Here is a 12280-nt window from a genome sequence, read left to right on the forward strand (position 1 = left end):
GGGCTTTCTCACAGCCAGCTCTGTTCCTGTCCACAGAGCACAGAGCAAGGCTCCAGATTTATCAGCTAAATGTAAGCCTTTGTCACCTTATCAGTCAAACTTGTGAGAGTCCTTCTTCTGGCCTCTTGTAAGTGAATGTGATAATTTCTTTTTCTTCTTGGTCATTTAAGGAGTCCATAGTAGCCCCAGTATTAAATGAACACTGGGACCAATATATGAAATAACAGAGAGAGTCTGTGGCCAGATTTCCTCATCAGTGAAATAGCTTCCATCTAGCATTTCTGTCCAGAGCAGGGAGATGGACTGTGCTGGAGAGGATGCAGAGATGGCAAGAGATACTGCTGGGTCTGGTGTAATTCCAGCCCAGGGTCTTTTCCTACCTGGTAAATGTCCCTTAATGAGCATCCTGCATCATTAGAACGTAGGGTAGACAAAACACTCCAGAATTTCTTAAATGTAATTCAGTTTTAGGATGAAGTTCACCAGTTTTTCCTCTTTGGGTTTGAGCCATGCTTTGGGCTAAGAGCCCAATCTGTTGCCAATGGCCAGTGCATCCATACCCCGGATATCTTCATGTGCTTCTGGGCCAGCCAGGGCTGCAGGGTCCCACCCTGAGGCCTGTCAGCTCTGCTTTGGTTGAGGGCCAGTTTTGCAGAAGCACTTGGAGATAATTTTGGTGTGAAGCTTTAAATCTGTAAATAACTCTTGATTTTCAGCCTTTCCCCCTCACTTTGCTGTTCCCTAATGGTGCTGTGTTGCTGTTTGCAGATGATGGGAAGCTGTCCCTGGAGGAGTTCCAGGCCTTCTTTTCTGATGGGACACTCAACGAGGAAGAACTTGAGAAGCTCTTTCATACCATTGACTCAGACAACACTAAGTAAGCTCAGAGTGCTGACACCCTTCCATTTCACAGAGCATTTGGATCACAGCAGGGGTGTGCAGCAGCAGTGCTTCACCTCTGCACAGGCTGCAGGAATGCAACTTGCTTTGCAAAACTCTGTAAAATCTTCATTTCTGCTTGGTTTGTGTCTTATCCTGACAGCCATTATGATTTCTTTTGTCCTGGTGGTTTTTTCAGGCCATTTTCGGGCCTTTACAGAATTTGAAATGATGCTTAGTTTAATGTGGGCATTTAAATACCTCTTTACCTTTTTCACTTTACCTAAAAGCTTTGCTGTGCTATAAAAGGCACAGTGTGAATCTCTCCAGGCATAGACCTATCCTGTCTCTTTGTGGTGTCTCTGCATCCCCTGCACCTGGACCATGCCTACTTCAGTTCCAATCCAAAAAATGCCCTGGAAAGCAGCGATTGCTCTAGCACTTAAAGAAACAAAGGCCTTCAGGGTGAGGTTCTTCCCAAGCCCTGTAGCCACCACAGTGGATGCTTGGCCTCTGCTCTGGTGCCCACAGCCCCAGGTGGCCCCTCTGGCCACACAAACCTGGCCAAGGCAGCGAGGGCTGGGCCAGAAGCAGCCCTGCACTCTCAGCATCGTGGCCACAACAGCAGCAGGGAGAAATGATGATGGCAGAGGAGGGCTCTAGGCGTGCCTTTAGTTTGACATGACAGCAAAGGTGAAGCTGAACATGGCCCTTGACTGCTCTCCCTGAGCATCAAGCATCTGCCGGCTGTGCCAGGCTATCAAATTAAGTTGACAGACTTGTTAGCAGCTGTTGTTTCCTTCCCCCCCTCTGTCTCCCCCTCAGTGCTCCCTCTGCCTTTGGTGGGGTCTGAGGCATTTGTGAGACCCTGACAGTGTCTGGTGGCAGCAGCATTTGGCATCAGCATCATGGATTTTTGGTAGGAGCCCCCTGCCAGCAGGTAACAGCAGCACTGGGCACCAGCACAAAGGACACAACCCACTGCTGGGATTTCCCTTTCCAAGAGGAATCTGCCTTCAGAAGCCAGAGTGGTTTTGTCTATTTGAAAATACAAATGAAATCCAGCTTTGAGTCACATTCCAGTGGGACTCTTATTCCTCTGGAGAGAAAACATCTGTCCAAAAAGCCAAAGAAAAGAGAATCCAATTCCAAATGAGAAGTCTTGAAGCAAGTGATTGAAAAATATAATCTGGTTAATTAGAAATCCTTCTGGCAGCAGGAAGATGGAGTTTTGCCCGTGTGAGTGGCGCATTTTTTGTCACCCATCCAAAAGATCCAGTGGAAAGCAGTGATTGTGCTGCTGGGCACTGGCACCAAAGCAGCAGCTGTAAAACTCATCAACACAGTACAGAGACTGCTGAAGAATTTCCAAGAGCAAAGTAAATGTAAGGTTTCTCAAAATCATGTCTTTGCAATGTGCGTACTTCCCAAAGTTTTCCAAGGTCAAAAATACCAAAGACCAGCTTGACCTTTCCCTGAACCAAAGAAAGTTTAGTGATCTTATTACTTAAACTCTCTGGGAATGATCCATCCTTTCTAAAGGCTCTTCTTCCACAGCTGCTGCCTCATGCTTTGTGGGTCTATTTATCCAGCTCCAGGTGATGCTCCCAGATGGGCTCTCAATAAACTCTGGGACTTGGGTGCTCACCTGCCTCTGTTCTGAAATAGTTTATAGCATTGCCTGAGCTTACCAGTGCCCACCTGGCCTTTGGAAGGGTGCAGATGGTTCAGGTGCCATCCAGGCAACATTGGGGTGAGTGTGGGGAAGTTTCTTCTGGTCTCCTTGAAATGGGAAATTTGATTGTAGCCCAAATTGTAGGGAACTTGCAGCTTCTCCAAGCCTTAGTAAGGGATGTCTTCTAAACTGGACAGAGAGAAAATGTGCCATTTGTAAATGCCATGCCACAGTGCTGCTGGCAAGGAGTCGCGGTGAGCAGCTCCCGAGCGTGACAAGAGCTCCCACAGTGCAGCAGGGTTTGTCTTTAGCCAAGCTGGCTTGATACAGTCATCAATACCTGTTAGGGACTGATGCTTGCAGAGAGCAGCAGAGCATCTGCTCTTCTTGGCTGGAAGGAAGAGCAGCGAGCTGGTCACGCTTCCAAGCCAAACCCTTGCGTGAATTGGCACTTGTTTATTCATTTAGAAAGCACAGACGTCTACAGCAAATTTATCTAGCTGGGCAAGGAAAATATTCCTTGTTTTCAATCTGCAAGAGCTGCCTTAGTCTTCAGAAGACCTGTTCAGAGCCAGGCTTCCTTCTGCAAAATTGTTTTTCACTATGAATTGAGTAGTTTGCTTGATGCAGTCTTGCACTCAGTACAGCCCTTCAAGTTCAAGCCATGTGTGCTCTCCTGTGCCTGCCTTGGGCCCCTCACAGGGAATGGTTCTGTGGGAGCCTGGGCAGGGGGTGCTGCCTCCAGGCACTGGGGCTGCAGGCGTGGTGCTGCTGCCCCAGAGGGAGAGGAGTGGAATGGAGCTCTCCTTTTTCCATTGTGCAGGGGAACATAGGAACAATATCAACTCGATCTTTCCCAAAGGCTGTTTGAATTACATTTTTTTGCTATTTGATAGAAGTTCACTTATTTTTAAGTTATTTGAAACTCTGCTTTATCTCCCCATTTTTAAGTATTGGCCATTGTGTTTGTTTAGTGTGCAAAGCAAAGTTTGCTATTGAGATTACATTAAGAGTAGAAAATGAAGAAAATTATGTTCCTGCTGATTATTAGTAATTGCTGCTACCAGCCAATTACAAAATGTTGATTCAATTTCCTGGAGTATTTTTAGAATCAGAGAGCTGCCTCACTGGAGTAGATGAAATGAATGTCTGTACCAGTTTCTTGACTGGGATTAGCTGGGGAGACAGTGGAAAAGAGAAAAGCTGGGCAGAGCAGCGGGAGGATGAGGTGGGCTGTGGATGAGGGAGAAGCTGTGCTGCTCTGGGGAGTCAGTGCTGGGGAGCTGTGGCTGGAGGAGTCTGTGCTTCTGTCCCAGAGCCCAGAGATCCCAGTGACAGCAGGGTGCACTGAGCAGGATGCTGAACTGAAAAGGCAGATTCCAAAATAACCCAGCAGCACTAATGAGCCTTTTCCATTCTTCTTGACTGCCTGGGAAGTGTCTGTAGGGTATTAATAGTGTGGGGTGCTGGGCATGGGCTTCAAACACCCAGCCCAGCTTTTGTACCAGGGATCTCCATGCAGGAACTGTGCTGCAGGTTCCATCATCACCAAATCACTCATCTGGCAGCAGGAACGTGCAAAAGGTGTTGAGTGTTTCACTTGGTGTTTTTTGGCAAAATTATATTCATAAAGCTGTTGTTACTTAAAATAAACGAAAAAGTAGCATTTTTCTCTCTGTTGCTCACACTCTCTGCCCCCCTTCTCTCTTCCCAGCTACAGCTGGGGGGCAAGAACAAGACATTGCTGGGTAATTTTTCACCACTGGTTTTAGCTGTTATTTCAGGAGGTTTCAGCAGTGCTCTGTGGGGAGCTGCCTGAAGATTACTGGAGAGATAATATGTTACAATTAATACCAAAGTTACTGGAACAGCACAAATAATGTGCAGTATATGTGCATGTGAGGTATAGACACACATACATCATATATACACATATATACTTTTTGTTTAATGGTAGAAATGGGCTGTAGAAAACATTGGACTAATGGTTAACTGGCAAATTCACTTATATTTACAAGAGCTGTCTACACAATTTCTTACTTTTTCTAACAAGATGTATCAATTTTAAAAGGAAAAAGTCTTTGCAGATGTAAAAGTCACACAAGTTTTAGGGTCACAAATGAACAGATAAAACCCCTTAAAGGTATTACTGTGATACTGGACAAAGCTTGCTTTGCCTGGCTCACAGCTCCCATCTCCTGCCAGCTCCCTGGGCTGGCACTAACTCCCACTCTGCATCCCTCTGGAAGGAAGAAGCACCTCTCAGCTCTAGGGAAAGCACTGGGATGTCAGACATGGCTGTTGACCAAACAAGTGTAGTCCTTGCAGGGGGTTTTAAAAATTCCTTTTCTATCTCATTCATTTTTTATAGCTGGAGAGGACAATCCTTTGGGGAGAGATCTGCTCACTGGAGCAGGACTGCTCGGATGAGCTGTACAGGTCCATTCACAAGGAGACAAGGACATGGCATTAGCATTCTGCTGCTCTGTCATTTGTTATCTCTTTGCTAGGCTTACAGCTATTCTTTTAATGGCTTTGTTCTCCCCCTCTCCCCAGTCTAAATGAGCTCTTCTCTCCAGTGGCAAACACTAGAAAAGGCTGGAGTGTGCATGTAGGATAATTAACAGCAGCTTCTCAGAAGCCTTTGCAGCTTCCCCAGACTGTCACCGTTGCCAGAGGATTGTGACAAATGGAGAACTGAAGCCCGCTGAGCTCTCCAGCCTCTACTGCCCCGGCAGTGCCCCCTCCCATCCCTGGAGGCTCTGACCTCGGGCAGGGTGTGCTCCAGAGGGGTAAGTGCAGGGGATGGAGAGAGAACTGATCACCCACCTTTGGGGTGCTCAACTACATCCTTCTTAGGATAGGAGGGCACCTTCCTCCTGCGACCCCTCAGCTGCCCAGGGAGCACAGGAGCTGTGCTATAAATCAGTAATTTGGGGTCACTTGAGGGTGCAGAGATGCAGGATATGGTCAGGGTAGGTACCAGCCTGGTCAGTTCCAGAGCTGGGGGAAGGGGTGCAGGGCAATCTCAGAAGCAGGCAATGATCCTGATGAGCTTCTCTGCCTGCACTAATTAGTCCCACAGTGGAGCAGAGCATGTCAGGCCCAAGAGCACTGTGCCAACACAGCTGTGCTGCTTCCAGCTCTGCAGTCAGCTCCAGCACTTGGAGGGAAGCACAGTGCCAGGGAGGACAGGGTGGGACCTTTGGACTGCCCCTGCTTTTACTGACATCATCAGCTGTGGGGCCAGAAGCTCTCCAAATAGGTCTTGCACTTTGCACAGATTGATTTTGGTTCTCTGTTACTTTGAGTGCATCAATACCCAAAGGTGAAGATGAGTTTCTCAAGACTCCCCCTTCCAGCACAGTCCTGCTCCAGACCTGGACACCTTCAGTACCTTCTGCACAGCAGCCTGCTGTCCTTATGCTCCAGTCCTTATTTTCCTCTGGTGGAAAAGGTCTGTTGTTACTGCTTTGTTTGGCTGCCACTGTCCCTCCAGGCACTACTGGGAGGTTCTTTGCCTTCCCACTACCCACTGCAGGTCTGGTGTCCTTTGCTGTGAGAGATCTCCATCTGAGAGGATCCCTCTGAGATTTCAGGAGACTCCAGGAGCAGTGCTCTGCTCTCTGTGCTTTTCTCTGGGTTTCTGCAGTTCAGTCCTCTCAAATTTGAACAGAAAGATCTTCTACTTCTTCAGCAGGAACAATGATGATTGTGATTGAGTATTTTTTTCCCGGGGTTTTTTTTCTCTCCCCCTCCCTAATCTTGGCTATTTGCATTGCAAACCTGATCCAGTGGAATGCTGGGTTTGTCTGAAGCCTGCACTACAGAGATGCCTGTGCCCATTGAAACCAGCTTCATTTCTGAATATGGAATGTTCTCAATTAACTCCCTGGGAAATAAACTACGGATGGTTTAATCAGCCAAGATTTTGATTAACTGATTCAAGAGATAGTTCTTGTCTCTTCTGAAAGGGACAAAATGATTGCACAAAAATTACATGTCTTGCTCTAATTTCTGGCTCTCAAGAGCATGGGCGCTTGGTGGATTTTGTTTATGTGGAAGACGTTTTTGAGTCCTAGCTTATTCTTCTCTAAACATGTCATTTGAATTACACTGTGCTCTATTTTTCATGTAAGTGAAGAAATACTTGGTGCCAAGGCTGGTGCTCAGCATCTGTGTGCTGATAGAGACACAGAACATCTCAGGCTCACCAAAGAAAAGAGGCTTTAAAAACAAACCACCTGGTGGGAAGGTCACTGCAAGAAACACAAAGCTGAAAAACTGCGCAGAATCTTGTTTGAACTAACATTTGAGACCATTTTTCTATTTCTAATCCTATTTCCCAGGTGTTTTCTCAGGCTGGCTCTCTGCCAGGTCCCTGGGGAGAGGCTGTCTTGTGCTGAGGCAGATTGGCTCTGGGAGCAGCAGGCTGGTGTTTACTGCAGTGAGAGGATTGGGGAGGGTTTATCTGTGCAAATGGAGTGAAGAACTGTCACATCACACACCTTTCTAGCTGGGAAAGGGGCTCAGCACCTCATTTTTTGGATTGTGCAGGGCCATTCTGCATCACTGCTTTTCCATTCTATGGAATGGAAAGACACCAAGATCTTGCATCAAAACCATAAAAGTGACCAAGATATTTAATTCTAACCAGCCACTTGTGTTTGAGTCATGTCTGAGCCATTTAAGGAGATTGTAGACTTTGCTTGCAGCTCAAATTGTGCAAATTTATTGGGGTTTTTCTGGGTAAATGTGCTTAGGGCACCAGCATCAAGCAGCAGACACGTCCAGCTGCTCTTTGGTGGGCAGACCAAGCTGTCTGCCTGGGGACTGGATTTGGGAGGAGGTTTTTTAGATAATTTTTCAATGGCAGAAGAAAAGCATTCATGAGAAACAAATATATTGAGAAAAATACAGCAAGAGGGTCCAGGGATTTCTTGCTTTACTATTCTTTTACTTGTTCTCTGTCAGTTGTGTGTTACATACACAAACCTGCACATTTGCTGCTCTAATTTCTTCCTCTCCTCCATACAACTTTGGTGATAAACAAGATACCTACAAAACCTAAAAGGAGGAGAAGGCAGATTTAATTTTACATAATGCTCTCAATATCATTTTATTTCCTTCTGGCAATTAGCAACCCATTCAGCTGAGCTCTGAACAATCCCTCTCGCTTTTGCAGTTCAATATTATAGGGATTACAAATAGAAATGGGATTAGCCCAGGCTTTCTTATCAAATGGAAATAGGCAAAACGTTAAATATTCACTCATCAAAAAAAGGCCATTTCTGACTGTTTCGTACTGTTGACAGTTTGTGCATAAAAGCATAAGACATCCTCTCCTCCCTCCAAAAAGAACATTCATTTGTTTTAGTCGTCTGCTTTCAAAACCGAGCTAAAAGACATAATGAGAGCTTAAAAACGTGGATAGATGGCTTCTTTTGCTGTAAAGGAGAGGGCCAACAAGTGGAGGGAAGTGTGTGAAAAAGCAGCTGAAATGTAGCTCTGCTGCAAGCCAGAGGAATCTGTGCCATTATCGTGCCCCCGTGAAGGTGAAATGTCACAGCATCCCTTGGCTTGGCTGCCCAGGGAGGGCAGGACGGGGACAGCGGGGTGAGGGAGGTCATCAGGCTGCTGGAAATGGCTCTGAGGGAGGTCATCAGGCTGCTGGAAGTGGCTCTTGTGGGGTAACTCAGCCCTGCAGCGGGAACCTCTCTAAGACCCGGGCAGCGATTTCCAGTCCGTGTGATGAGCTCTTACACCCTTCCACCCTCTGTACCCGGCTCACCACGGCGCTCGCTGCCCATCTCCTCCTGTCCCTGCTGCGGTGGGCGCTGACACAGCCCTGGCTTTGCCAGTGTCCCCAGGGTCCCTGCGGTGGCATTTGGTGGGGGTGGCCCGAGCCCCCAGCCCTGCCCAGCAGCCCGGCTGCGGGCCCGGGAGGTGCCGCAGGGCCCGGCCGCCGATCGGCGGGATCGCTCCCGGTGACTGCTTCCGGGGATCGCTCCCGGTGACTGCTCCCGGTGACCGCCCCGGAGATCGCTCCCGGGGATCGCTCCCGGTGACTGCTCCCGGTGACCGCCCCGGAGATCGCTCTCTGAGATCCCTCCCGGTGACTGCTCCCGGTGATGTCTCCGGAGATCCCTCCCGGGGGTCGCTCCCGGTGTGCGGGGCCGCCGCCGCCCCGCGGGAGCGCTGCCCGATCCCGGGCACGCTGGCGCGGTCTCTTGGCCGGCCAGGCTGCAAAAGGCGCTCCTTGGGCCGCGGAGCCGGGGCCGGGAGCCCTTGCGGACAATTTCGCGTTTCTTTGGTTTTTAAAGCACTTTTCTGAGCGCTCCGCGTCACGATTTTGTGAAGGAGCATCACAGGCTGAAACCGTTCTTTTCCTTCCTGTTACTTATTTCATATTTTTCTGCAAATAGGGAATCCATCTCGTGCAAACCCGGAATAGTTACAGCAACTATCCCGTGAAAGGGTTTACATTCGCAGCAGTCCGAGCGCACCGCGAACAGCTGGCATTTAAACAGTCTGTCCCGAGGGTGGTCACTCGGAGCAAGGCTGACAGCAAAGCTGATGTGCCGGTGGCTGCTGTGTCTACTGCTCCTGGAGTGCATGCGGGAGATGGAGAGCGGGGTTTACAAGCAGGCTGTGCCCCTGGATGCGGGCTGAAGACGCTGCATGGGACCAGGATGTCAGAATTAAATAATCAGCCATCTCAATGCAACGTGATGATAATATCACAGAAAATCGTGCTGTGTTTCCAAGGTGGAGCTGGTGGGGACCCTGAGAGCAAAGTTGTCTGTGCTGCCTCTGTGCTGACCATGACGTGTCCAGCCCATCCTTCCAGTCCCAGTTTTGCCTGGCCCTGCCAGATGATGAATATAATCAATACAGTAATCATCAATTTAATACATTTGAAAGTGTCACCCCTCCTAGCAGCTAGGTTACTTGTAGGCTGTAATTAAACCTGCCTTCCCTTTTCTTTGATGCATTTGTGGGCAGAGTGATATTTTTCAAGAAAAAGTCATCCATTAAAAAAAAAAAAAAGGGTTTTGATGTAATTTATTAGGAATTTGGCACATGCAGAGACTTGAAAACATTTCATACTGTACTAAATGTCTGTTTTACTTAAGGTAGTGACTATGCTTAGAAACTGTTGGATTAAATTAGTGTGCTGCATTGATATATTTTTCAGGATATTAACTGTGCTGTTAGCAGGAGATATTTTTTTGTGTTATCATCTTCTTGAGAGTTTTTGTGAGCTTTTCAAGAGATTCTTCTTTTGTGAGTGAGTGGTTAGAGGTTCTGGCCAACTGTGACAATGAACCATGAAATGGTTTTACAAGTTACAAGGAATGATCCAAGAGGACATTGCCTTAATCATCAAAAATTTTCTTCCTTGTGCAGAAACAGCTCCACCAATCTTTGCTCTTAACATTGAATCCTGGGTGGCCCCGACTGGGTGTGGAAGGGGGAGAACACCTCCCCTTGCCCACAGTAGAGCTGCAGAAGGCCGTGCTGCCCCAGGGAGGTGCGGGGCTTTGTGAAGGGCAGCAGAGGGGCTGCTCTGCCTTGGGCTCCTCTGCACTCCCCAGACTCTGGGGATTTGGGCTCGTGATCAGCCCTTTGTGGAAAATTGCCCCTTTGTGCTGCGTTTTGGGTGTTGTTTTCTAGAAGCCATAGGGCAGGAAGGGCAGAGCCTCAGGGATGCTGAGCCTGGCTCACTACAGAACCTGAACTCCAGTTCTGGAGCCCTGGGGCAAAGCAGGAGGGTGGCGCCGAGTGGCAGCCTGCAGTGCCATACTGCAGCTGTGATGGATGAACTAACTAATGTCTGGTACTTCACAGGTGCCAGTTTATTGCTCCTGCCTTTTTGTAAAGTGACATTTATTTCTCTTTTAACTAATGAGAGCTTTGAGCATGTTTTTCAACAGCATCCAGACCATTGTTTCACTTTTATCCATATTCAGTCACTTTTCCTGCTGCCCTTGGTAATTAGAGCTGGGTGTTTTGTTCTGTCAAACACTTCACCACATAGAAAATGTTGTTTTGGTTGTCTTGAAACTACTGATGAAAGAAAGCATCTGGTCTGTGTCAGGGATGGTTTGAAGCTTGGGGCTTTCTGAGGATGGTCTAGAGGCAACTGGGGTCTTCACTGTGCTATTTCTGACAGCTACCTGTGGCTGTACAGAAGAAATTGGGTTCCGTGGAGGCTTGGTTTAGCTATGACCAGTGTTTCACAAGTGCCTGTGGCTGCAGAATGCATCAGTATGTCAAGAGAGTGAGGAGCTGAACCAGCCTTGAAATACAGCAGCAGTCTGAAAATGAGAAACAGCAAATAATGTGTTATGTTGTGGTGGTCTCCATCTTTATGGTAAATATCAAGTCCCTGAAAGGAAATTAAATTAGTTGTGCTGCAAGAAGCAGTGTTTAGTCCTCCCCCTCCCCCTGACAAAGTGCCCATGCTGGTTCTGTCAGCTGCAGAAGCAAAGCAGGAGTGTTCTGTCAGCACACCACAGGCAAACCAAGCCCTGGTGTGAATGGACCTGGTGCCCACTGCCCCTCACACCCGGGCACTGCCCCCACCCCCCATGGGGAGGGAGCAGGGATATGGTCCATGTTCCCTGGGGACCAGCAGGGTCACCCCGGGAGCCTCTGAGAGAGCATGAGATGTCTCTGCAGGAGAGTTCCCCCCATTTTTCAAAGGCAGGAGAGCCCACACCCAAACCCTCTCCTGGAAGGCAGTGGTGAGTGTAAAACTGTGGTGGGGGTGAGGGGCTCTGCCAGGAGAGCTGGGGATGAATCCAAAGGAAGACCAGCAGCTGAGATTTCACAGGATGTTCTGCTGTGGAAGGGATGCACAAGGGTTACTGAGTGCAGCTCCTGTGTGAATGGTCCCTATGGAGATCAAAGTCACAAGCTTGGTGTTACCCGCTCCATGCTCAGACCAGCTGAGCTAATCGGGTCACAGTGGGCAGAGGGCCCTTCAGCTGCTGCATCCACAGCTGCACTTGGGTGGTTTGGGACTTTAGGGATTGTATTTAGCAAGTTTAATAGCCTCCTTGTGTCATTTGTATTGTGTTTATTACTGCTACAAGATGAATGCCGCTGTGTTGCAGGCCAGTGGCTGGAGAAGAGACGTCTCCCATCACACCCCTAATGACTGCTCCTGGGCAGTGCCATGGCAACTGCCTTTCTGCAGGGCATCTGCACTCCAGTATCACAGGCTTTTTGGAGCAAGTCCAGGCATTGTTGGATGTGTGCCACCCATCTGGGGGTGTTCAGCCTCATGGCATATCAGTTAGGAGTCAGTGTTCAGTGGCAACCACCCTTTTTTTCCCCTCTGTCCTTTCCTTTTGCAGTCAGACCTGGGATAGGATTGGTAACACAGGCACCTTCCTGTGGGTGCATGAAAGCTGTTCTGAGCTAAGCTCAGGCTCTGGCACAGTGGGGAGGATGCCAGTGGGCAGCTCTGCCTGCAAACCCAGCAGGCTGGGCTGGGCAGTGGCTGCAGGGGGCTGGGGCACTTTGCTGAGGGTGTGACTGTCCCCAGGAGGGCCACCAGACACACTCAGGGATCTGCCATGGGACTTCCACATCGAGGAGGAGGAGGAGAAGGTAGCAAAGGTCTTCTGCTGATCTTCCCCATCATAACAGAAGGTCACCTAAAAGAGCATCTTTGGTGGTGCTGAAACCACAGTGGTGGCTCTCTGAGATGCTTTT

At 48.6% G+C, this 12280-nt stretch overlaps 1 protein-coding gene across 1 annotated transcript in view; it reads left to right on the plus strand.

Moving 5' to 3' along the window:
* NECAB2 (N-terminal EF-hand calcium binding protein 2) overlaps positions 1-12280 on the plus strand; it is a 73362-nt gene that overhangs the window by 36463 nt on the left and 24619 nt on the right. The window contains exon 3 of the mRNA XM_038148344.1: positions 769-877. Within this exon, the coding sequence (XP_038004272.1) occupies positions 769-877 (109 nt within the window). The remainder of the gene's footprint in view (positions 1-768; positions 878-12280) is intronic.

Source organism: Motacilla alba, chromosome 11 (genome assembly GCF_015832195.1).
Source record: "Motacilla alba alba isolate MOTALB_02 chromosome 11, Motacilla_alba_V1.0_pri, whole genome shotgun sequence".
Classification (NCBI taxonomy): Eukaryota; Metazoa; Chordata; class Aves; order Passeriformes; family Motacillidae; genus Motacilla; species Motacilla alba.